The sequence below is a fragment of the Micromys minutus genome, assembly GCF_963924665.1.
Source record: "Micromys minutus genome assembly, chromosome: 1".
NCBI lineage: Eukaryota > Metazoa > Chordata > Mammalia > Rodentia > Muridae > Micromys > Micromys minutus.
The window spans coordinates 197750872-197776620 of NC_137969.1; the positions used below are offsets into that span (position 1 = coordinate 197750872).

The following is a 25749-nucleotide window of genomic DNA, read 5'->3' on the forward strand; positions in this document are numbered from 1 at the left end:
GGACCACTCCTTGGGACCCAGGCATTTTTCCTTTGAAGCATGCACAGCATCTGCAGCACAGGTCTTCATTCTCCTGTGCATCCCTTATTGCCAGACTCACTGCCTTCCTGCAGGTACTCAGGAGCGGGGCACCAGAAAATGGCTGTTTTATCAATGTCACACTGTCATTCCAGCTGCTTGAATGCCAGAACATCTTTCTGTCTGTCCTAGTGTCTCCTAGAGTACCTGGGCAGGAGCATATGCAGCTAATACAGACAGTGCTAGGCTGATAGTTGTCACTGTTCATATGAAAAGATTACTGCGTCTTTATCATTCTTAGTGCTCTACTGCTCAATATTTTAACTCCCCCACTGTGTTCACACAAGAAATTTGTAAATGAATAAGTTAAACAAAGCATTTCCTCCTTAAAGCAAGGAAGAAAGATAACTTCATTTTAGGTATTTATTTTGGTGTAGACGGTCTCCGTGTAGACAGTTGATACTTTCTTATTGTACTGAGATGAGGAGCAGCCCTGCCCGTCCCACAATTTATAAGGATCTAATGAGATAATGTAAAAGCTCTTATCTAAATGCATGCATAGTGTCTTTTTAGAAACTGTTTAAATGCTTTAAAAGAGCTATTTGCTGAGGGGGATATTGTTTGATAAAATGTTCCCCATGAAGATTTGTGTGCTAAAGGCTTGGTTCCACCCAGTGGCTTTGTTGAGAGATGGCTGGGTTATGAGGGTGCTAGCTTCATCAGTGGGTTACATAGCCTGTCTTGCCCTTCCTTCCTCTATCTGTTTTCTGGCCACTCTGAGGCAAGCAGTTTTATTCTCCTTTCCCTTGCAGGATTCTGTGCCTCCCAGAGGTGCAGAACTAGCCAGGTCAACTGGCCATGGACAGAAATGTTGTATTATGAATTAACATAAATAGTTTTAGTTATTTTTCTCAACAATTTTGCCACAGTGACAAAATGCTAACTAATCAAGTGCCACTGAAGAGATGTGAACCAGAGTCTATGAAGTTCACATTGCTCTAAGCCATGCAGGGGGAACAAAAGAAATGTTTTGTACTAGGAAACAGGCATTATTTTGGAATTTCATAGCAGACCTGTAAAAGCGAAAGATCATCTTTCTAATTAGCAACTCTTTGTATGTGTTTGTGTTCTGTGGGTAGATGATGAGCTCAGTATAAGAAGAAATTAAAAAAAAAAATTCTCTTATTTGAGTTAAAATGTTGTATAGCAGCAGAGATGGAAGTGTTGGCAGCCCATCAGTGAGGGCTAAATCTGAGCCTATGTGGACTGTGAGTGCAGACTAGACACTCCTAATCTAAACTGCAGGAAAGAAAGGAGGTGGGGTGAAGGGTGGGTGTGAGATCACGGCTTTAGAGTTGCTCTTGTCTTACTGAACATGCTAAGAGAGCATCAGTGTCGACTTCACTGTGCTTTGTACCTTGTTATTGAGGATGCATCTTACTAGGTTTTGTTTGTAGTTTATTCCGCTAATCATTTGTTGACATGTTGTGGATTGGGTAGAGTCGAGGGCTGAATTCTGTTTTGTTCTCCAGATGTGCACTGATGCTCTCCTAGGAGTTACTGGTCACTTGTTTATTTTCCATAATAGAGGAAAACTAATATTTCTCTGAAAGGCATTATAATTTTCTTAAATGCTTTCAAAACATGTACACTATTCTAGTTTTCAAATTCTAATAGAATTTTCTTTCACTCTTGACATCAACTGAAGTTTTTGTGTGACCATCTGAAGACCATCCTAGCATTATGTTTAACTCTGAGAATTAAGCAGAATGTGTGCTTTATGTTAAGTATGTGAAACATGTCTTCTTTTTCCAAGGACTGGGGAATTAGTAACTTATTGTTATATTAGCAGATGACAAATCTTAATTTAGTGAAGAGTTTAGGTACAGAGACGTGGGCAGCAGCATTGGTGACACTAGAAGATGCTGAAGGCAGTGGTGGATGGCAGGGGTTCTTCTTGCCCCTCCACCTGAGAAGGCCAGGGGGGGTGAATTTAGTGTCCTGTCGAGCACTGGAATCTTTGAAAGAGGTGCTTGATGGAGGCTGTAGCCACTCCCAGAACCATGGCATCTCCCTTCCCACAGTGTTCTCTCCTGCTGCTGGCACACAGCTTTCTGAAACAAAACAACGAGGGCACTCAGGGAGGCGGTCCCCAGAGGTCACTTTCCCAGGGCCATGATCACAACAGTAATGGGTAGGGAAGGGGTTGACAAGGCAAGTGGAGTAACCAACACTTTGGTTCTTTGTCACCACCATTTCATTGCATATTAGTGGTAGAGACTGGTGAAGCTCTAAGCAATGCCTGGAATTTATGGTATTCAGCAACTTATAAACTGATAAGGACACTCAGTAGAACAGTCAAATTAGTGAAAAGCCTGTGCTCACAGACCGATGTGATGGCCATCAGTTTTATGACCAGAATAGTTATATCACACATAAATACAGAATCAAGTTTGTTTTGTATGGTGCAGAAGAACAGATGCAAGAGATTGTGTTGGTTGGGTAGAGTTAGGGGCAAGTCTCTTAGTATGGTCGTAAATGTATAGTCAGGTTGAGATTAACCTTCATTTTACTAAGTAAAGGTTGATAGAGAAATAAAATACTGGAAATTATTCAGATGATAGGAGGGAGAAAGGTTAAGAGGCTGAGGGGAGCCACTGTTCTTTCTTTGTTCACAGGAAAGAGCCAAGCAGCCTGGTGTGAGTCCGTTTTCATCTCTTATCTCTTGGGCCAGGAGAAGCTGCTCAGTGGCCGGGTAGTCTGCTGGTTAGGATTTTGAATGTCCTTGGGCCCAGAGAAGCTGCATAAAATCTCCTGCAGTGTTATGGTAATGAGGTGATGTCCTTTGTTCCTGTCTAGCACTCTCCCTACCTGGGCCCTATAGATAGAAGAAGCCAGTCTTAGCCTTTTGTGTCTCATTCATTTAAATGAGATGGGGCAGGAAACTTAAATTAAGGCACTTTAGTATTTCAGTCACTGGCTAGAATGAAAGGCATGTGCTGTTTATGCAGGTGTCCATCCTGCTTCAGGAGGGCTGAACTAGTGACTCAGAAATGCCTGAGTTCAGGCTGTGCATGCTCACCCTCTTCTCCTCCATCAGCAACTGATCAAGTTTCTCTTCTGTGGTAACATTTCACTAATTTGAACAGCCATTTACAAAATGAAAATCTGCTTGGGATTGGTGGATCCAGAAATGCTTGCTGCTGTGTTACGTGAGCACCTGTACACCATTATTTGAAATAGTTCCTGATTTTCTAGTATTTACTCTTTAAAGCAAAAAGAACAGTTATTTCATACATGTAAATCACACAAAATCTTTTATAAAAAATTATAATTCTTTAAAAATAAAATTTTATATTTTTCAGACTAATTCTTTAGAGATAAACTAATACTGATCTTTTAGAAAGTTACTGTAAACAAAGAAAAGGATTTTTTTTTTAATTTAGTGCTTTGTTTTTCTCTATAATTATATAAAATTTGTAATGACCTCCAACTATAAAGCCAGCAAGATGTAGAAGGCTTAATTATAGATTTTTTTGTTGTCAGACATTAAATCATCATTTATTTTTTAAAAAATTGATATTGTGTGTGTGTGTGTAAGCATGGGTACCCACAGGGCCTGGAAGGGTGTTGGGTCCCCTAAGCTGGAGCTGCAGGTAGCTGTGAACTACCTGACATGGAAGAGCAGCTAGTGCTCATCTGTCCTCCGTCTTCCGTGCAGGCTTTGATTGACAATTCATCAGTGGATGCCATGTCTGTGATTTTTTTTCTCATTGCTATGACAGACACAGCTTGAGGAGAGAAGGGAGTATTTGGGCTCATAGTCCAGGAAGGCGTGGTGGTGGCACGACAAGATGCTGTTATCACATCAGCCACAGGGAGAAGTGGATGGTGATCCTCATTTCTCTCCTTTTCCTCATTTTTAGTCAGTCTTGGACTCCGGCCTGTGAGATCATACGGCTCACATGCAAGATTAGTCTTCCCCTCTCAGTTACTTCTCTGGGAATGTCTTCAAACATATGCCAGAAATGTGTCTCCTAATAGATTCCAAATCTAGTCAGCCTGACAGTGAGGCCAGGCTCTCACAGATACCGAGTAAGAACTGTGTGGTATAGACTGTTACTGTTTTCGTCACTAAATTATAGAAATTATTTCTAGAATAAATTTATTTGTAGTTAGACAAAAATGTAAGCAACTGTTAAAGGCTAGAAACTGTTTCAGGATTTTACCTTTTAGGGTACTTCTGATATATCATTATTTACTTATTTATTGCTGGATATTGAGCCCAGACCTTTGCAAATGAGGCAGTCATTGTAACATTGAGCTTTATTCCCAGTCTGAACTTCAGTCCTTGTTTCGTTTAGACTTAAATTTCTAAAATTAAATGTAATGCCAATGCTAACAGCAATGTTTCCTATCTAAATTTAAGAAGAAACAAAATTAGGGTCGTTTTATTTACTTGAACATATACTGCAAGTATAAGTTATAGAGCATCAGTTACCAATTTGATGAACTAGCCTAAGAATGAATACATTTCTATATTGCTACTTGAAGGAGCTCATATTTTGAAAACATCTGCAGATGGTTCCAACACAGTCAGCTTTCAGACTCACTAGTGTGAACCAATGTCAGGTGTCTAAATCAGCATCACTAGTGTGAACCAATGTCAGGTGTCTAAATCAGCATCACTAGTGTGAACCAATGTCAGGTGTCTAAATCAGCATCACTAGTGTGAACCAATGTCAGGTGTCTAAATCAGCATCACTAGTGTGAACCAATGTCAGGTGTCTAAATCAGCATCACTAGTGTGAACCAACTGAATGACAGGTGTCGGAATTGCTTGAGTTCCTTTCAGGTGCTCATCTCACATGGGCTTGTTTCAGACATTTTTACAATAGTCCATTCTATTTTGTTTAGGAATTTTTCAGACTTCTCCTTCATGGCTTAACTTGACAGTTAAAATCCCTTTGGCTTAGTGTTTAGTAAGTAGGTTAATGACTCATATATGGTAAGATCTGTATTAAATTCCACATGTAAGGGCTGGAGAGATGGCTCAGTGGTTAAGAGCACTGTCTGCTCTTCCAGTGGTCCTGAGTTCAAATCCCAGCAACCACATGGTGGCTCACAACCATTTGTAATGTGATCTGATGCCCTTTTCTGGTGTATCTGAAGTATATATAATAAACAAATATTTTTTAAAAAAATCCACATGTAAACCCATTAAACACTAGCAAAGCACAGGCCCCACAATCTAAACAGCTTTGCATCTGGTTTTAGATGTTCCAGGTTTGATGGAAATCTGGAAGGTGTTCTGAACATTTTAGGCATGTAGGGAATCAAAGCTTTTCTCCAATAAGTGCCAGGTCTCAGTCCTCTGTCTTCTGAAGCATGCTTGGTTAGTAAAAGAGTGATCAGGAGCTGTCAGTCCCTCATCTGAAGTTTCTTTTTAAAGAATAAAATTTTTAAATTTAAAGACTAAAAATTGATGTGAAAGCTGGAAAATAGTTCAGAACAGAGAGCTTGCTTTGCTCACACGGTCCTGGATTAGACTCACAACACGGAAATGAGCAAACACAAAGCTAAGAGCCAGGAATGTCAGCATATGCTGTGATCCATTTGTCTGGAGACTAAGGATAGGAAATCACAGGTTCAAGTCCAGCCTGAACTAAAGTCTAAGACACTTTAAAAATGAAAAGAGTTGAAAAAGAAATTTGTTCTATCCTGAAATAAACTTTGGTAGTTTCAGGGAGAGTGTGGGCAGGTTGAGCCACATGTGCATTTAACAGAATTTAAGACATTTAATCTTAATATTTAACCTTAGCCTTAATTGTAGACAGATGCTTACAGGAAATGAGAGCTTTCTGAGGTGGAGATATATGTCCAACAGTTAAGCTTCCCAAGGTTTTGATCAATGAGTGTGATCAAGAAGGATTCTAACTTAACTCTAGTAGTCATAAGAAGGGGGCGCAATGAAGGGAATGAGAAGGAAGAGTGAGTAAAGGGACAAAGGTCATGTGCACGTGGCCGAGCCATCTGCTTCCTGCTGTACTCTAGAATCTGTGAAGCCGCCTCTGTTCCCATAGCTCCTCAGGAGTGCAGCCTAAGTATCCTGCTTAGTTCTTGGTGCTGCTAGTAACTGGAGTGACTGGTTACCCCATCTTCTCTTGCCTGTGTTAGATCTGTGTCCAGACTCTGCTAGTATGAAGTAATATGGTTGAACATCTTTTACCAGTAACGATGAAGTAGGTTTTCATCCATTACTGCTTTGACAGTTCTTTTCAGATCAGTTAACAGAATTCCTTTCTGCCCTCCTCTCCTACCTCCTCCATCTTTCCCTTTCTTCCTTGTTTAGTTTCTAAGCCTCGCCGTGCAACTCTGGCTGACTGTAAACCTGTGGGAGTTTTCCTGTCTCCACCTTTCTGTGGGGATTGGGGGCATGTGCTGCCATGGCTGACTTGCAAAGTTTATTTCCAAGGTTAACAAAATAATGGTAATGCTTAAATTAATAAAACATCTGTGGTTGAAGAAAGCATAAAGCTGCCAACAGTGATTCATCTGAGAGTTATATTTTGAAGCAATATGTGAGCACAATTGAGGAGGATTTAGGTATAATTCATGTTTTACTTAATTTGATAACTAATATTAGTGGGCATTCCTTGATGATATAATTTGGGAAATTCAGATGTGACAGAGATGTAGGAGAGTTGACAGTAATGACTCCAGTTTACAGTAAATGACAGTTACACACTTGACATCATGGTAAGCCAGCACAACTTGAGTGGCTCTTATGTTTTCCTTTCCCTGTGGTGCTCTGCTCAAACTGAGGCCCTCATGTGCCAAGCACATGCTCTGCCCCTGAGCTGCATCCCCACTGCGTGCTGGTTCTCTGGTGCTGTGTGAATTGGCTGCAGTGAGCATGAGGGCCACACTCAGAGCCTTTGAGCCACTGCTGGCTGTGGTTTAGGCGCTCACAGGCTGTAAGATGCAGTGCTGTCCTGCAGGCAGGATTCCGAGCAGACTTTGTCCATGTCTAATATGCTCCCAGCTGAGGCTGTCAGCCAAGCATGGGCCCTGGGTGCAGTCTGTGCCCCACATGGGCCCTGGGTGCAGTCTGTGCCCCACATGGGCCCTGGGTGCAGTCTGTGCCCCACATGGGCCCTGGGTGCAGTCTGCCCCACAGGCTGGACTGACAAGCATGGACCCTGGGTGCAGTCTGCCCCACAGGCTGGACTGACAAGCATGAGCCCTGGGTGCAGTCTGTGCCCCACAGGCTGGACTGACAAGCATGAGCCCTGGGTGCAGTCTGTGCCCCACAGGCTGGACTGACAAGCATGAGCCCTAGGTGCAGTCTGTGACCCACAGGCTGGACTGACAAGCATGGGCCCTGGGTGCAGTCTGTGCCCCACAGGCTGGACTGAGCAGTTGAGTAGTTACCCCACTGTAATTATGATCAGCTAACCTGGAGTGATTGAATTTAAATGTTTAACTGCTCTGAACTGTGGCCGAAATCCAGGCATGCAGTTATGGATCTTCCTCTAAATAGTAACGTGTCTTAACAATTAACACATAGTCCTAAGCAATTGCTTTGAGAGGTGTTTACAAATTTGTCAGGATCAAAACCTTTAAAAGGTTCAAGTTGGAAAGTGTATTTAAAAATTATATAACTAGACATTTAACCTAGGAAGTGAATAAAGAATTCTTATGAGATCCTTGAGTCTTTTAATACCCAAAATAATGACAATGTTGCAAACTTAACACTCTTTTTGATACTGATGACATTTCCTTGTGGTCAGTAGAGGGAGCACAAGTTTCTGTCAGATCTATCAGAACGGAAGTGACATCACTTGTAATGGCATACAAGGAGCAAGTTCTAGAATAGTTCTTATTGTCTTATATGTTATGAACTATAAAACATTAAATGTTGCCATATAGAAAGGCAAGAATATAATGTTTTATCAAGTTAAGAGATTGTATTTTAAGCTGTGAGATTCATCACAAAAGAAAATGGGCATGATTCCTTTAAAATTTACATTTTTGGATGATAATTTGTAGGCTGATTAAGGACTAAAATGTCACTTTATTGGAAGCCTTGTCTGTGCTGCATTTTTCATAAGTTGTAAGTAGCATTAGAGGACTATTTGAAATGGTTGTTTATATGAAATGCTCAAAATTTTGGAACAATAGAAGAAGAGGTTTCAGTGAAACCAAAGCAGTGAGCCCTGAACTGTGTTGGAATCAAGGACTTGATTTAAAAAAACAAACAAAAAACAAAAAAAAACAAAAAAACAAAAAAACAAAAAACAGTACTTTTGTTTTTTAAAATCTATACCAAAGTATCTTTTATAAACCTGGCTGGTACTTTCTATGTATATTACATGTATACACATTTGGTGACATGAAAAGTGATTGCTATCCTAGAACTGTTTATGGCACTATTCTAGCTACAAAGAAACTCAGAATTGATGCTAATGATTAAGTTAAGGTTAAATTACTCATCTTTCTCAACTCTTGTGGATAACAAAATAATGTTACTGAACATTTTAATGTCACTTTTATATTTTTTAAATAAGCAAAACTCCTTTTAGTTAAATACAGCCAGTGTAAATAGGTCCATTTTATATGCTGAGATTGATTTAGAGTTAGTGAGTTAGTTATTCAGAGTTATACAATACATTAACAAAACTAGAAGCTAAACTCTTGACGTCTGGCTTAAAGAATTACTAAAATTTCATACTGTACTAATCTAAGATGTGTGATTTTGAAAATGAACAAAAGTAGTTTTAGGTCTTCAGTTTTTTGCTAAGTGCCCATTTTGTACAGGGTATTTTCTCATTAGTTTTGGTTGCTAAGAAAAGATTAAATACACTTGGCTATTTGTCTGCTTCCATTGCTGTAACAAAATGTACAAGGCTGTGTATTTTATAGGAAGGGATTTAATTAGCTCTCAGTTTTAGAATCTAAGAGCCCAAGCTTTCAGTGGTCCAATCTGCTGAACCTGGTCCTGGCTCCCTTGGAAGCATACCATGGAGGTAGCAGACATCATGCCAGGAATTTATGCAAGAAGGAGCTATCGAATCATCAGATAGGAGATGAGAGATTTAAGGGTCTGCCTTTGAGCAATAACAAATGCTTTTCTAAGCCCCTGCAATGGTCCACAGGAAAAAACTACCTTAAACCCTGTGAGGACAGTTCATTCGCTGCCTTCCACAGGGCTCTCTTCCACCCTTTTTAGAATAATATATTGAGAACTCATACGTGAGCTATTCACTTAACTCACTGGTACCCTTCTCACTTCAGTTCCACATGATCTCTTCTTTATGTGTATATACATATGTGTGTGCACACATATATGCACACATTTATGTAATGTACTAAGTCTGTTTAGCTTTGCTTGCATCATGTTTCTATGTCCATGACTGACCACTTGGAATTGGACAACCTGTGTAGAAGCGTATCCCTGGAGGAGACTGTTTTTCCCGTCCATAAGCATTGACCCCCTGCAGGTCTTTATCTATGTGGAACTTACCCTGTCCATGTTGGAATGTTAATTGGTATTATCTATATGCTCTTTTCAGCAGCCATCTTATTGAGAGTCTGTGCTGGTACTTCCCTGTCATCTGTAGAAGACACTATCTCACAGCAGACTGGTCTGGCTGTTCGACTCCTTTCTTCCCATCTTGGAGAGTTCCGTTGAGTCTTAGGTGTGGGGGGTTTGTGTTGCAGATGTGTCTCTTGAGGATGGGGACCCCACAGCCACCAGTTCTCTGCATATTCATCAGTTGTGGATCTCTGTAATTTGCATTTATTGCAAAAATCATCTTCTTTGATAAAGGGTGAGAATTGCGTGTATTGTGGGTATAGGGATATGTATTTAGAATACAGTTAGACGTTACATTATTTGGGGGGAAGGTAGTAGTAGGTTCTCGTCTTGGGAATATGACATCTCTAGCCATGGATAACTGACTAGTTTACGGTAGGTATGATTCCCTCATTAAGTGGGCTTTAACTCCGGGAAGACAGGAGTTGGTTCCGCCCACAGGAAAGCTGCCACTGTGGAGCACTGCTTGTCTCTTGCCAGTCTAGCCATTGCTGTGCTTCACAGGAGTCGCAGAGGAGCCGCACTGTGGACGCCTTCTCTGCCTTGGCAATTTACATCACACCCTTGAATACTAAGAGAGCCAGCCTTCAGGGAGGAGGCTTCCAGGTCAATTGCAGCTCATTTCTTCAAGTTCTGTTCTGAAGTATGTGGCGTCTTCAGCAATAGGCTCTGACCTTCAAGTTCTGGGAGGCCATCAAGAGAAACAGTAGTATTCTACGTTGCTTGAGGTATCCTTTGGAGTTCTCTGACCAACAACTCAAAAGTTTCCATGCTTGGCACCAGGGCTTTTGTTAGATAGCTTTTGGCTCTTGGGAAAGACATTTCTACCCCTTGTGGCATAACTTCATGTAAGCTACTTATATGTGTTTATACATTGTACTAGTTAGGGTTACTATTGCTGTGATGAAACACTATGACTAAAAACAAATTGGGGGGGGGGTTTATTTGTCTTATACTTCCACGTCCATGTTCATCAAAGAAGGAAGTCAGGGCAGGAACTCCAGCAGGCCAGGAATCTAGAGTCTTGAGCTTATATAGAAGCCATGGGAGGGAGGGAGTTGCTGCTGTTTAGTGGCATGTTCTTGGTGGATCATTCCACAGTATGAACATCTCCAAACCGTATATGTACTAATAGTATTTTTAAATAAATATAAAATCATGTTTCTCTATGGTGTTTTCAATCATCCTTGATGTTCTTTGTTCCTTTTTTCCCTCTTGCTTAGTGTTTCCCTCCCTCCACTGACTCCAGGTAAAATCTCCCGTCTATATTCCCATTTTCCTTTTTATATCTTTAGATATGAGTCTGTAACCTGGAGTACCACAGAAAACAGGGTAGTAGAACGTGGGACCCCACCTTTTAAAGGTCCTATCACCCCAGTACTACCCTTAGACTAGGACTCTAATAAGTCAGTCCTTTGGAGGACAGACATACAGACCATAAAACACATGAACCTGTATAGTGTAATGAGATACAAATAGTAGACAGGAACAGTTAGACAAGAACACATGTGTGTCCTGTGGCTAGAGTGCAGAGCACTTTTTAGAGCTGGTGCAATAGAGAACACCCTGCAGTGGGCAATTGTGAGGGACAAGACTGGGAGGAAATGGCCCACGAAACCCCTCGTTCCTCTATGGAAAAAAATTTGTCTGGGTTTGAGAGGCAGTACTTACTTAATAAGATAATCAGGGCCGTCAGGTTGGACAGGTTGTTCAGAAATACAGTTAGAAGCTAATGCTAGACCATACAGCTATAGGAGGCCTTGGAAATAGTCACACCAGTTTTACAGTCAAGAAAACTGAAACCTAGGGTGTTTCTGAGTTTCTTGCCCAAGATTAGTCACAGCTAGATGGGGCCAGAGCTAGGATTAATTCCTTCCACATGACTGGATATGAAAATATATTAATAACAGAATTGAGAAGGTGACAGATTGTGGAAATACTTTGTATGTGTAGAGAATAATTTTTGCAGAGATGTGGCTAATCATCTTTTAAAAGAAAGAACTGTGGTCTAGCTTTTGAATTGTTAAGCAGAGAAATTAAGAAAAAAAAGCTGAAACAATCCACAAAACTGTTTTTAAGACTAGGATGATCTGTCTAATGGCACAAAGGAAATGGTCTTCCTGGCAACTTCTGAGGCATTTTATTAATAATAATAAACATAGTAGTGATGATCTTTTTGACAGCATCTCTTTTTGGATGCAGGGCATCGTATCAGCCATGGGTGTCTAAAAGCTGTGCAGTGCTGTAACTGCAGACATGGTTTTACTGCCATTTATGATAAAGACACTGCAGCCTACATGGGCACACAGCTCATCAGCTATAGAATCAAAATTTGAATCCTTATATATTTATATCTCAAAGTTGATAAAGACATGAGCTCTCTTTCTAAAGTTACATCTAGATTTAAAAAAATAAAAATTTAATAAAGACATACAACCAAAACTTTAAAAAATGACATTCAAATTATTGATATTAATGTAAAAGATAGATTTTGATAAGAAGAAATGTGATTGCAAGAAGGGTTTGTGGCTTCATCTTGGAGAAATGCCATGGGATCTTGCTTGTTCTAGCTTGGTCTGCTTGTCACCCCCATGTGTGCTGTGTCACTTGGTAGTCCTGCCCCTTTTCCTACCTGACTTCTCCCAAAGGACCTTCAGACAGTAGTTTGTGGCACTACCTGACCTTTACTTTACCTAATCAGATAGTAATTGCTGATCTCTCCTCTATTTTTATTGGCTCTGATACTGTCCCTCTGGGCTCTGAAATGCCATGTTTTTGTACATTGAATTGTAAGCTGCATGATACCGGTTATTGGTGTACCTAAACCACAGAATTCAAGGTCACAGAATCTGCTAATCACACACCAAGTCTTTGTTTTTTCAGTGACCTCTATCCCAGGGCCATCTGTGTGTGCAGGATGGATGATAGTGGGGATCCTGAACTGCTCCATCCCCATCACTCAATGATGACTCCATTCAAGCCTGGCCAGTCCTCATCCACATTTCTACCATAGTTCTTGGCTTATCCCAACCAAACCATCTGCTTCTCCTTGTGTCTTTCACTTCTCCACCCTATACATCACACTCTACTCCCTCTTCCTATTAGTGTTCCTTCCTGTCGCTTGGTAGAACTTCAGGACTTCGTGCACATTCTCTGTTAGCACCTTGTACTACTCTGTGTGGCAGTCCTCTTTTTTTTTTTTTTTTTTTTTTTTTTTTCTGGTGTGCCAGTTAGATCCCTGACTTCTGGGCAGTAAGGCTGGCCCCATACATGTCTCATTAACATCTGTTTGAATGAAGAGGTTGGAATGCTCTGGCTGTGCTGCTCAGTCAGTTGTGATTTCAGAAGGCAGGAAAGGGAACTTGCTGGTATCAAACTTGTGTAAATTAGCCAAGGTGTGTAGAGGCCTCGTGAGCAGGTGAATAAAGTCATGTTGGAAGCAAGCTTGCCTGAAGTAGTAAAAGATACTTTGCTTTGTTTCTCTTTGGTCAGGTGCTGTGATTGTCTCCACACCTCAGGACATTGCACTGATGGATGCACGCAAGGGTGCGGAGATGTTTCGGAAGGTCAATGTGCCTGTAAGCATTTACACTCTCCTGGGGAAAAGCATGAGACAAGTCATTAACAAAACATCGTCCATGTTTGAGGTTAACCTTCTGTGGAACATTTCGTGAAACTCCTACTCAATCTTTTCAGTTACTTTAAAACATACTTAAGGTTACAAATATGTCCAAATCATGCTAATCAAGAGGAAATCTGAACCAGGGTTCAGGAATTTCAAGTTGTCTACAAAACTATGCTCTCCAGTGCTGATGGAGTCACATGAGCGTCTTGGGAAATGCTTTCGTGATAGACTATAATAAGCCACCTGTAGAAAGGAGGTGAAAAGGTAACTCCTTTTCCTTCAGGCCCACTACATTTTAACTCTTAGTAGCCCAAGTTCGTGTAGGGAGTGTTTTGGGATATTTTGTATATGACAAAATAATGTAAGAATGTAATAAAAATAGACATAGAATAATTAAGATCAGATGGAGCCCAGAGTAAAGTCAGCAAACAAATTGCATGCCATTAAGGAACTTAAATATGCTATGAATTTTCTAGCAGCCAAAGGAAAGAAGCATGATACCAATTAAGACACTGCCCATTTGCACATGGTTAACACAAGCTGCTTGCTCGAGACCAGACACATACTTTCACTAGATTCTTGAGAGGAAGAAACTATATTAAACACAGTCTCCTCTTCTTTACTCTAAGGGAACGGCTCTTCCTTCTAGTGGCTTCCACAAAAGCCAAGGGATTGTACCAGAGGGCAGTTAGAACATGACCACTGTGATGCTTCTGTTCATGTGGCTCTCCACAGACATTTTAGAGCTAATAGAAACAGGCCTTTCAAAATTTTGGTCCAAGCCAGAACGATAGATCAGTGTTAAAGCACTTGCTGTGTGAGCCTAACAACCTGAATTCAATCCTCAGAACCCATGTAAAGGTGAAAGGAGAACCAATTCACACTTGATCTCTCACCTCCACATGCACATCATACAGTGCATACCTGTGCTCACATATACATACACAATAATGACAGGGAACAATTTTTAGAATCTTAGACCCATGGATTAGCTTCAGGGTTCTCATCATTCTCTATCCTGCCTTCCTCCCACCACAAATTATGTGATAATTGTGTTTGGTTATGGGAAGAGCTCAGAACTTTCCTCAAATTCTTCAAAAGGACCATGACACAGGATAAAGTTCAAGGATGCTTTAAGTGTTTGTTTCTGAGAGGAGCCTTAAAAGATGTAAAAGAGCATATATAGTAGAGTCAAGGTGACTTCCTCTAGGAGTAACTCTCTTCCCATACCAGCTAGAGTGGAGCTATGTCCATTGGCTAGACAAACAAGCACTAGTGAGAGTGAGCCCAGTAAGGGAGTTTCCTGTCTGCTTGCTCTCCAGGGGACCATGGCTATTTTCACTGTGCACCTGGATGTATGATCAGTGGGTTTAGAGCAGGCATTCTAGGCTCCAAAATTTAGCTTGGAAAATAATTAAAGCAAAGCCAATCACATGGCCATTACAGACAGAAAACTTTCTCTATTGCATGTGTTTTTGAGCAATGTATTATGTCCTCCAGAATAAACTAGATGCAAGCACTGGCCGTGGAGATCACTGACTAATGAGTCCTCCTACATGAGATTAAAATGTTAATGTTAAAATGGCAGAGAGAGAGGCAGCCTTCTACCACAGCTGATGGCACTGAGATAACAAGTGGTCTGTAACACTTCCTGGGTAAAGTAATGGGTCCACTGGTCTGTTAATACCACTGTAAGGTCCAGATACTAGCCCTCTGCCTGCCTGTGGATGCTGAGCTTTGCCTGTGCTGAGGGGAAGGCAGAGGTGTATGTCTACTGTACTGAGCCTCAGAAAATCCACAAAGGAAAGTGATTTACAAACAAAGGGGATCAGATTTTCTCTCCCATTTCACCTCAGAAATGATTTGTTTTATTCACTAGATCATTTTAACTAATGCTGCCATTTGAGGCTGTAGTGACTATGGGCCACACCCTTCTGGGACACTGTTCACATATAAATAATAAAGAAAACAATCTCATACTGATGTGTTGGAATTTTTTTTTTTTTTTTTTTTGTTCTCAAGACAGAGAGTAGGCTATATAATTATTACAGACCATAATGAGGAAGAGAGACCAGCCACTAAGCCCAGCTGGGATATCGCTGGCTAGATGCCACCTAAGGATAAAAGCTGAGGATGTTAACAAGGAAATAGCATAAGGAAGTGAGGGGTGGTGGACTGTGAGGGCTCGGAGGACCACATCCAGGATTGGTGAAAAGAGGAAACAGCTGTCTGGGATCACACAAGTGATTAAAGTTTGTAGACTTAGAATAGTTCTGGGTCTTGGGATGTGTTCATGGGTGTTGGGACTCAATGGCATAGGAATGAAAGTCACCAGAGCTGTTTTTTCTATGGCTGTTTCTAAGGTAGAATTAATCATCCCCTCTGGCATTTTGGACATCTGCTTGCTGTATCTCTTTCTACACCCTGACTTTAATCATTTCCCTCTATACTGAAAAATCAGTTTTAAAACAAGTAGAATGTCTTAATCATCTCTTAAACCCAAAAGATGCGTGTGTGTATGGAGTAAGGTGCACCAGTGAGCAAGAACTTCCAGTACTGAGCTCTGTATGCAGTCTAACAACCATGTGCTGCTCTGTAGAAAAGTGGGTCTCGGTTGTTAGTGAGATGTGAGTGTGGTGACTTCTGAGAACCTTCTGGCTCTTAAAAGCTCCAGAGTCTAAGGAACGGCAAAGTGTTCAGAGTTAGAAAGTGTTCCATAATGCAGAGGCGACGCTGCAGTTTATCCCACTTCATTCCCTTTCTCTTGGTTTTCAGTCTTGTTCTGTTTTTCACCATTTTGAAGTGCATTAGTTACCATGGAAACGGTGATGTCATTGGAATTCATTGGTATGGACAGAGTTTAGTGATGTCTGCAAGAATGTTTTGAAGTTAATTTAAATGATTTCTAAATGCTATGCATAGCTTGGGAAAGGAGGAAAGAAATAAGGGATTAAATTCTGGCCTTTGCCTGAAATGATAAAAAAAAAAAAAAAAAAAAACTATGAAAAAACCCTTGGTTATGGCAGGATTTGTATGTAGACTGCTCTTTTCAAAAGCATCAGAATGGTCAGCCTTGCCCAGTTTTAGTAGTGAGTAATTTATGTATGGTATCCTTGTGACCCACTTTTGTTACTCCTTTCTGAGAGTGCCTTGTGTACTTTGCTGCTGTTTCACTGCCTGAGTGTTTGGTCTCATGGAGATTTTCTTTCCAGTCCTTTCTGGAAGCTCACCCAGCTCCTGAAGAGCACCACACTGTATCTTTACTCTTATTCCTCAGTCACGCAGGGGCTCACTTAACTTTAATTTAACAAACAGTTGTTAACTGATGCCTTCCATAAGTACATATTTGCTTATAATTAGTGTCCTTTATAATGAAGTATCGTGTTCCCATTTCCTTTCTATTGCTGTGATAAACACCATGTCTAAGAGCAACCTGGGAGGAAATGGTTTCTTTCATCCTAAGAATCAGGGTTCGTCACTGAGGGAGGCCAAGGCAGGAACTCGCAGCAGAAACCATGGGAGAATGGTGCTCACTAGCTTGCTTTCCTGCCTCGCTCAGCTCCCTTTCCTGTGCAGCCCAGGCCCACCTGCCCAGGAGTGACTTGGCTCGCAGTATCACAGTGGGCTGGACGCTTCTCTATCAACTAGTGGTTAGTATTTACTCAGCTGAGCTTCCTCTTCCCACTCACTCTAGCTTACATCAAATTGGCAAAAGCTACCCAGCACTACAGACTTACTCGGACCCTCCAGCAATGAAAATAATGACACGGATTTATTGTTTTTAAGCTTAGGCCTTAGCTGGGCAGTCTTCTTACTACTCTATGCTGACTAATCCTGGCCTACGTCCCACCATGTAGCCAGGTTTACCTCTCGGCTCTGCTCCAGCCATCTGCCCAATGTGTCTACCTCTGCCCTTCTTCTGCCTTCCACTTCCTGCCCAGCTATTGGCTGCCAGGTCTCTATTAAAGTCAAGCAGATACAATTCTAGATTGCCTTAGGCAGGTGAGGAAGGAACACATAGTTACAAAATATGAGGGTGGTGATGAGCGTCAACTCTGCCAGCACAGGATTAGCAATCAAATACAGAGACATCTTCACACAGTGTAGCCCAGCACAGCATGGACTGTATGGCACAGGATTAGCAATCGAATACAGAGACACCTTCACATGATATAGCCCAGCACAGCATGGACTGTACACTTCTATGCTAACCCCACAAAGAGAAGCAGACCCATTTCTTCTGACTACATTTTCATCTTTTGATTAACTTTGTGATGTTGAAGGGGCCATGAGTTCTGAGAATAAGGAAACTTTCTTCTTTGGGCCAGTGGGGCTGGTGTTATGGGAAGGCCTTTATCTTATTTGCTTCTTTTCACTGTTCTGTAAGTTTGCACATGGTAAACTATGGCCTGATACAGTCATTTCCTGCCTAGGAATCTATGTTCACTTCTCAGATTTCAACTTGGGAGTTACAGCTTTCCCTGGGGAGTCTTTTTTCCCCTCTCCCAATATGCCATGGAAAGTCACTGATACTTCCTGCAAAGTCTTTGTACACATGTCCACTTCACCTCTTACCCCACTACAGGTTTATCTTCAGTCTTCACACAAGAGTCTGAGTCCCTTGTAGCAAGAGAACCTGCCTTGAAAATCCTATCCCCCCAGCTCAACCATCTGGACCACAGGCACGCTGTCACTGTGACCCAGAGCATAGCCTACTCTGCCTTTTCCTCATTGCAGCCACCTGCTCTTCCTCCACTTCTGCAGCATCCTTCCATCCTGTGTCCTCAGAATCTTCAGCTGCTTTGACACCCAAGCACAGCTGATATTTACTTTTCTATTAAGAATCTGTTTTCATCCTGAAGTACCCAGACTAAACAAGCAGACCTTCCTCATGGGGACTTGGCCTAGTGCTGTTTGCTATGAGAGCTCCTTCTGTTTACGGTTTCATTATGCTCTTTCCCCTTGCACATTTGCAGGTCTACCCTGTACGGGCTATAGATGGAGGCCTGCCTGGGTCTGTGTCTAAACAAGTAGCTGCTCAGTAAATACATACTAGATGAATGATCTGGGTTTGATCGTTCATATTACATTTGGACTTTTCTTATGAGGGGAGCCCATAAAAAGATAACCAAGAAGTAGGTACATTAGAATGAAGCTTAAAGTGTTTTAACCAGATGTAGATTGTGGGACAGACTCCAAGTAAACACAGAGGCAATGAGGCAGCCTGAACGGTCAGACACTTGAATGCGATGCACCATTGGCCATAAATCAGTACAGTAAAAGATAGAACTAAAGGTTTTACACAGCATCAGCCAAGTTCTTAAGAGAAGCCCTCACGTCTAGATATCGTAATTTATGAACACACATACATGTGCATTTCTAGTGGACTGGGGTGAAAAATGCCAAGGTGATGATGCATCAGAACCTGATCCAGAATAACAGCAATGAAAGGGAAGGACCTGGAATATTGAAAGAGGATTGGCAGCCTGAACCTGAACGGCCTGCTTAAGGGGTTCAAGCAAAACAAGCAGAAGGCAAAGGAACTTGGGGTGTTATATTCCCATGAATCTACCTGGAGATGGCTTTTGCTCAGCATGACGCCACAGTAGTTTACTCTGCTTTACCTGTGATAAGGCTGTGGTTTGGTCGTGGCTTGTCCCGGAGAGGGGCTGTACTGGAGACTTGGTTCTCAGAGTCGTGGTGGGACCTTTGTTAAGTCACTGGGGGCATGCATCTAGAAGAGACTGTGGAATCAGTTAAGAGTGGGCATGGCCCCAAATCATCCTCTCTGGCTTCCTGCTTGGTGATATGACTTTTTCCTTCCCCTAAGTTATCTCATGCCATGAGACACTCTTGAGAGCTTAGCTGAGGCACTATGTCCTATCACTTCCAAAACTGTGAGCTGTAGATCTCTTTTTGATATAGTGTTTGCCCACCTCAGATATTTTGTTACAGCAATAAAAACAGAATGAAAAGGATGTACTTAGAATATTGTTTCAAAGAAGACCTTGCAACATTCTGTTTAAATTCTTTTGAGGATTTCACATTAACTAGTTTGCATATAATGCAACCAATGAATTCCTTCTTAACAGTAAGGAATTTTATGTTTCTTTTTTTAAATGACTTTTACCCTTTACAAAAATATACTGATAATATTGTGTATCACAGCCATAATTGCATCTTAGCAACCAGATGCAGGCTCATCTGTCTTTCCACAAGATTTCATAGGAGTTCTCGTGTGCTCTAAACTAGACTACCTTTCTAAGTTAGTTAATGCATTAAGCTCATCTTACTCTCAGAACACCCCTGTGAGGAAGATAGCATCATTTCCCCCATTCACAGGGAAGCATATAAATGCATCCATTTGCTTAGTGAGGTGCCGCGCTCCACCAGTCACTACCACGCAGCCCACTCTTTCCAGGCCCACATTCTCACCTGTGATTTCTGCACCAAAATTGAGATCGGTGCTGTGGGCACCACAGACTATCACAGAGACATTCTAGGAGTCTAGTGTTTGCTTCTCTATGAGGTTTACTTGCTCAAGTAAGGATGCAAAGCTCGTGGAAACAGGAGCACTGAGAAGTGGGCTGAGGCTCTAATGGCAGTCAAGAGAGAGAGGAGGCCATGACTAGGCTCTTTAGGAAGGCTTTGGCTTCACTGCATTCCTGAGTACAAAGGAGAATGCAAATTGGGCCTGTCTGTGACTGTCCCTTAGTGATCATGTTAAATTGCTCTTCTAAACTGTATTGACTTATCATTATCCAAGGCCACTTGCTTCCATGAGTAAAGTTCCCAGTTCATTTACTTGTCATCCTGTTTTCATACATAAGTCAGTGACCTGGACTGATTTTAGCTTTGTAATTTATTATGTGACCTAGGGCAAGTAATTCAGCATCAGGTTTCTCGTCCATGAAATAGAAGTGGTAATACTCGACCCACTGGTCATAAGGAGCAGTTGAGTAAGAGTGCATTTCCAGTTCTTGGCATAACTTAGCATGTAGTACTATGATTAGTAGGTCTGACTGCTACTGTTTCCGTGCAGGCTTCAGGAACCAATAGAAATTCTCCTTTTAGAGACGAAGAGTGCAAGGTCTAGAAGAGTTGTACCTCATAGACCATGGCCACGTCTCTGGTCCATAAAAGGTGTGTAGACACAATCCTCCTGACACAGTCTTTTCAAGTCAGACTTCTTGTAAATGAAAAACCCATCTCGATTTTAAAATTATAGTGTCTGTATGCATGCTTCAGAAATAGGTGCAGAACAGAAAAGCACTTATGTATCTAATCTATTTTCATTATTAATATTCATTCTCTATGTAACAGTGTACTCCCCCACCACACACACAGTTTCTTTTAATGATTGTGACAGGTTCCAAGCAACATTTAACCTGATTCTAACCTTGAGAAATTGTATTATACAGTGGCCTGACAGTCTTACTTGCTGCTTGCCTAAACCAGGGTTTCAAATAGCAAGAAGAAAGTAAAATTTTGAGCCTGCTTAATTCAATACATTTAGACACAAAAAAAAAAAATATTCAAAGAAATGTTGATATTTCAAGAGTCAGTTTTTTAAATATTAATAAAAGAAGTACCCCACTTGTAAGTCAGAAGAAGGCATCAGATTCCCTGCAATTGGAGTTACAGATGGTTATATGCCAGCAACCACATGTGTGCTGGGAACTGAACCTGAGACCTCCGCAAGAACAAGAGATCTTAACCACTGAACCACCTCATTTGGCCCATCTCTCTTCTATGCCTTTAAAAATGTATTTTTAATTAAAATACCATTTTTACCCCTCAATTTCCTGCATCTGGCCCCTCCCAGATAACCTTACTAGGCCCCTCCAATGCCCTCCTATTCTCAAGTTGATAGCCTCTATTTCTTTGATGATTATTGTTACAGACATATGCATGTATGTGTGTGTATGTGTGCATGTGTTTATGTGTATACACAAATAAACATAAATATAATCTGCTGAAAAATATAAAAGAAGTACCCCTTTGAGCCAATGCTGGACAGGAATTATGTAGGAATAACATGTAAAATGGGGGTGGTGGCGGATGTTAGCCAGGCATGTAACATTTGCTTGCATCGAATAAAACTAGCTGAGGTCAGAAGGAAGAAAGGAGCTTAGACTCTGATGAGCATTAAACACGATTGAGCGTACTACAGCTGCAGCTCCATGGCATTATGCAAATTAAGCTAGAGCAAAGCTGCTGTTTTTAATGTGTCTGCTATCAAAGGACACACACAACAGCCCCACAATAAACACAAACAGCTTAGCAGTGTATAAAGTATTCACAAGGTGTGAGGCTGTTTTGATTTAATGTGGGTCATGTAGACGTGTATTTCCTATTCAGTAGAAGAATTTCTAAGAACAAAATTGGAATATGGATGTTCTAGATTCTTCCTAATTACCCTTGGCTGCCTTATTCTAGACCTCGGTGACTGGAGGCCTGATGTCACATCAGTAGGTACAGTGGATTCTAAGCTCCTTTATGCATACTTTCCCATAACTATCCCCGTCTTAAAAGAGTCATTTGTCATGTAGTCTGCATCTATCAATAATGGCTTTCTCCCTTTTAATTAATTAAAGAGAAAATATATGCCATATACAGATATATGAAAAACTAGATGTATTATTCATATATGCACATAAAGAACATTTATATATACACATAAATAACATTTGTGTGTATGTGTGTGTGTATATACATATATATACACATATAAATGTACATATAAAGGACTAGAAAGATTTGACTTCACAAAGTTGCCTTTTGATTTCCATGTAGGACCATAGCACACATGCATACACAGTGACACCAATATTAATAATAAATATAATCAATTAAGTACTATACTTAGAACAAGTCTCAGATCCTGATAAAATAGTTTTGTACATCCTTACACATGTGCCGTTAGGTAGGATGACTTCCAAACTACGCTCGTAGATGCTGTCTAGGGCAGCACTGTCTGTTGGAAATACACAGTAAGCTGCAAATGTAACTAAAATTTTGGGTAGCTATATTTTTTAATGTAAAAATAAAACAAAGCAGATAAAATTAAGTTTAGCAATACATTAAAAATATCATTTTAATATGAATTCTATTTAAAAATCATTAAAAGTAATTTTTTTAAAGTGTGTGTATTTGTGTATGTGTGTGTATGTGTACACATGTATTTAATGTGGTTGGGGAATTCATCTCTATGATGCCTGTGTGAACATCAGAGAACCATTTGTGGAATTGGTTCTCTCTTCCATTTTTACATGGATTCTGAGGGTTAAACTCAGATGTCAGGTTTGCCTTTACACACTGGGCCACCCTGCCACCCTTACCCCAGAAATCCTTACAATTTAGTAAGAAGAAAATAGGAGTTTGCAAAACTAGGCTGAATGGCTGGATAGGCAGATTGTAGATGTTCTCATACAAATGACCAAGGCCACATTTAAAATGTGCTCAGCTTCACTCAGAATGATGGCAATTAATATTCAAACCATGTTGGGAATGATGTCTGGGTATAATCTAATACTCAGAATGTATAAAGAAATAAAAAAAGCATCCATAGAAGCTTATTTATAATATCCAAAGCTTAGAAATAGTCTCTATACTAATAGAAAAGTAGATTACAGAGTGTTGGGCTCCATGAAAATATATTACAAATGAATGGCTTAGATGGAAAGAAAAGAATTCCATTGTATAATTGCATTCCTATCAAGCTTAAGATCAGATAAAATTAGTTTACTGTGCTAAAAATCAGGTCTGCATGTTTCTTTGAGAAGTATTTTCAAGGGTATGTAAGGAAACATCTAGAATCCTGCCATTGTTTTTTTTCTCTTAACAGAACCTTGGTAACATGAGTGTATTTACTCTACAAGTATATATAGATGGCACTTCTAACTAGTGTACTTATATTTGTGTGTATTTTAATTAAAAACCTTAAAAGTTAACAACTTAAGAACAAGTTAGAGAATTATTTTTCCCTTCTGACTGACTCATTGGCAGCCTGGATTTCATTCCCTGCAGGTTCTCCCATTGCCAGTGTTCAGTAGCCACAGGTGACTAGTGGCTACTCCTGATAGGTTGTGTAAAGCTATCATCTTGGAGCTTCTCTGGGGTTAGAAGTCAGGTCTGCACTGCAGTGTTAGGTAAGAGCAGGAGACAGTTCTTTCCTGGAGTTTGTACCGCCTGTGTTTTATAGACAATTTCTATGTAAAGCAGATGGTGGTTTTGCTAGTCCGTGGATCATCATCTTAGTCATTTATTCCTAATGTTTTATTACCATTCTTTTCATGATCCACTTAGAAAGTGTTTAGTTGTGAGCATGTCAGGAAAGGGTGGGATTACTTGCACCAGGGCACTGGTCCCCACGAGCTGGAATTCTAGATAGTTGAGCTCAGAGCCATCCCCATGATTACCTCCTTTGTTGATGACAACTTTGTAACATGCCTACCTGAAAGGCACAATTGTAAATAAAAAACTTAGGTAATTTTTATATGATGAGCATACTTACTGTTTGACTTAAAAAAAATCAGGACAACTAAATGCTCTGAAGTAAATATATACATTTGATCATGAATTTTTAAACCAAAATGTTGAAAATATGCAATGAGAGAGGGTGGGACAGTTTCATCAATAGATGGTCTAGGGACAACTGGGTATCCACATGAAAAGAATTAAATTAGATCACACTCTATACAAAAGCCAACTTTAGCCAGTCTGAAAGCATAAATATATGTTGTGAAACTATAAACTGAGCAAAGCTCTCCTGTGACCTTGCTCTGGACAGAAACTTTCTGGAAGAAACGGATACAGAAATGGACAGACCACACAAGTAAGAAAGCAATTGACAGGACAGAAGAAAACCTATGAAATGGTAAACGTATCTTCCGTGTCTGTGACAAGGGCATCAAAGTTAGCATTTCCAATGCTACGGTAAAATATGTTCAAAGCAACTGGGGAAAGGGTTTATTTCATCTCACACCTTCCTCATCACAGGCCATCATGGAAGTCAGGGCAGGAACCTGGAGGCAGTAACAGAAGCAAAACTGCAGAGGAATGCTGCATACTGCTTTGCTTAGTTTGATCTTTTATACAACTCAGGACTACCTGCGAAGGCTGGCACTACCCCCAGCCAGCTAGACCTTCTCACACCATTCCTTAATCCAGAAAATGCCCCACAGACTTGCCTGCAGGCTAATCTTATGGAGGCATTTTTCTCTAGTACGATTCTTTCTTCCCAAGTGTCTATGTTTGTGTGAGCTTGACAAAAACCAGCATAAGAGGCTACTATCCAAAATACATAAAAATCCTAAAACCCCATTGCAAGGAAAAATGTGCAAAAAGGCATACAAGTGCCCATTGTGTATACAAATGTTCAACATCACTAGTTGTCAGACATGCAAGGAACACCCTGTTAGGGAGGATGCTCTACAACAGATAAAGACAGACTTGAGAGATGTAGAGAAAGGGTCTTCATGCACGTGGCTTGTGGAAATGTCAATTACTATAGCTTTCTGGGATTGTATAGAGCTGACTTAATTAATTAAACTTTTGTTTTTAATTATGTGTATATGTGTTGGGATGGCATACACACATAAGGGTTTTTATGGGGTCCAGAGAGGGCATGTGAGCTGGAGTTACAGGCAAGTGTAAGCTGTAAACTACAAGCAATTGACAAAGGAGTTGTGATCCACACTCCAGTCCTCTGTAGGAGCAGAACACAGTCTTAACTGTGGAGCTGTCTCTTCACACTTTAAAATTATTTTTCAGTTAAAGAGTTAAGCCACATGACCCAGCATCCCCACTACTCTGTATACATCCTCAGGAAGTAAAGTAGGCAGGCCATACACGTGTATGCACTCTCAGGTTCTTTACAGTATCATTCACAGAAGCCAAGCTACGGGACATTGTAAATGGCCATCATAGCTGAGGAAATAAAGAACATTGTTTATATACTTAGTGGAATAGTGTTTAGCCTTTAAAAATTGAGTTGTTTCAACAGTATAGATAAATCTGGAGGATATCATTTAAAGTGAAATAAGCCAGGCACAGAAAGACAAATACTTCATGATTTCAGTTATATGCAAAATCTAAGAGTGCTGAACTCACAGCGGTAGGGAATAAAATGGTGCTCATCAGAGCTGGGAGGAGGGCAGGGTGACAGCTCAAGCATGAAAGATGTTGAGCAGTAGATCTAACACTTCAAAGTAAACTGAAAATTTCTAGCAACCCGGAGCTTCCTGCCCACACCCCCATGGAAACCCAGCTTCTAAAGCTGGAGTCTGGTCTGTCTGTGATCTTTCTGTGACTGGGGTCACACAGTGCTTGTCTTTATGAACAGTGTGCAGGAGTCGTAATCGCAAAATTCATTTTAGGTGATTGACTGGCTGCCATTCCTTGACTCACTGTACAGCAAGTACATATAAGAATGTGTCTGATTTGTTGGGTCACATAGTTTTCTTTCATTCATGCTGGTGCTGGTTTCTGTCTGCTTAGGTGCTTT

General features: G+C 40.7%; 1 protein-coding gene across 1 annotated transcript in view; it reads left to right on the plus strand.

Moving 5' to 3' along the window:
- NUBPL (NUBP iron-sulfur cluster assembly factor, mitochondrial) overlaps window positions 1-25749 on the plus strand; it is a 196784-nt gene that overhangs the window by 158250 nt on the left and 12785 nt on the right. Inside the window, exon 8 of the mRNA XM_080939670.1 lies at window positions 13109-13194. Coding sequence (XP_080795796.1) covers window positions 13109-13194 — 86 coding nt within the window. The remainder of the gene's footprint in view (window positions 1-13108; window positions 13195-25749) is intronic.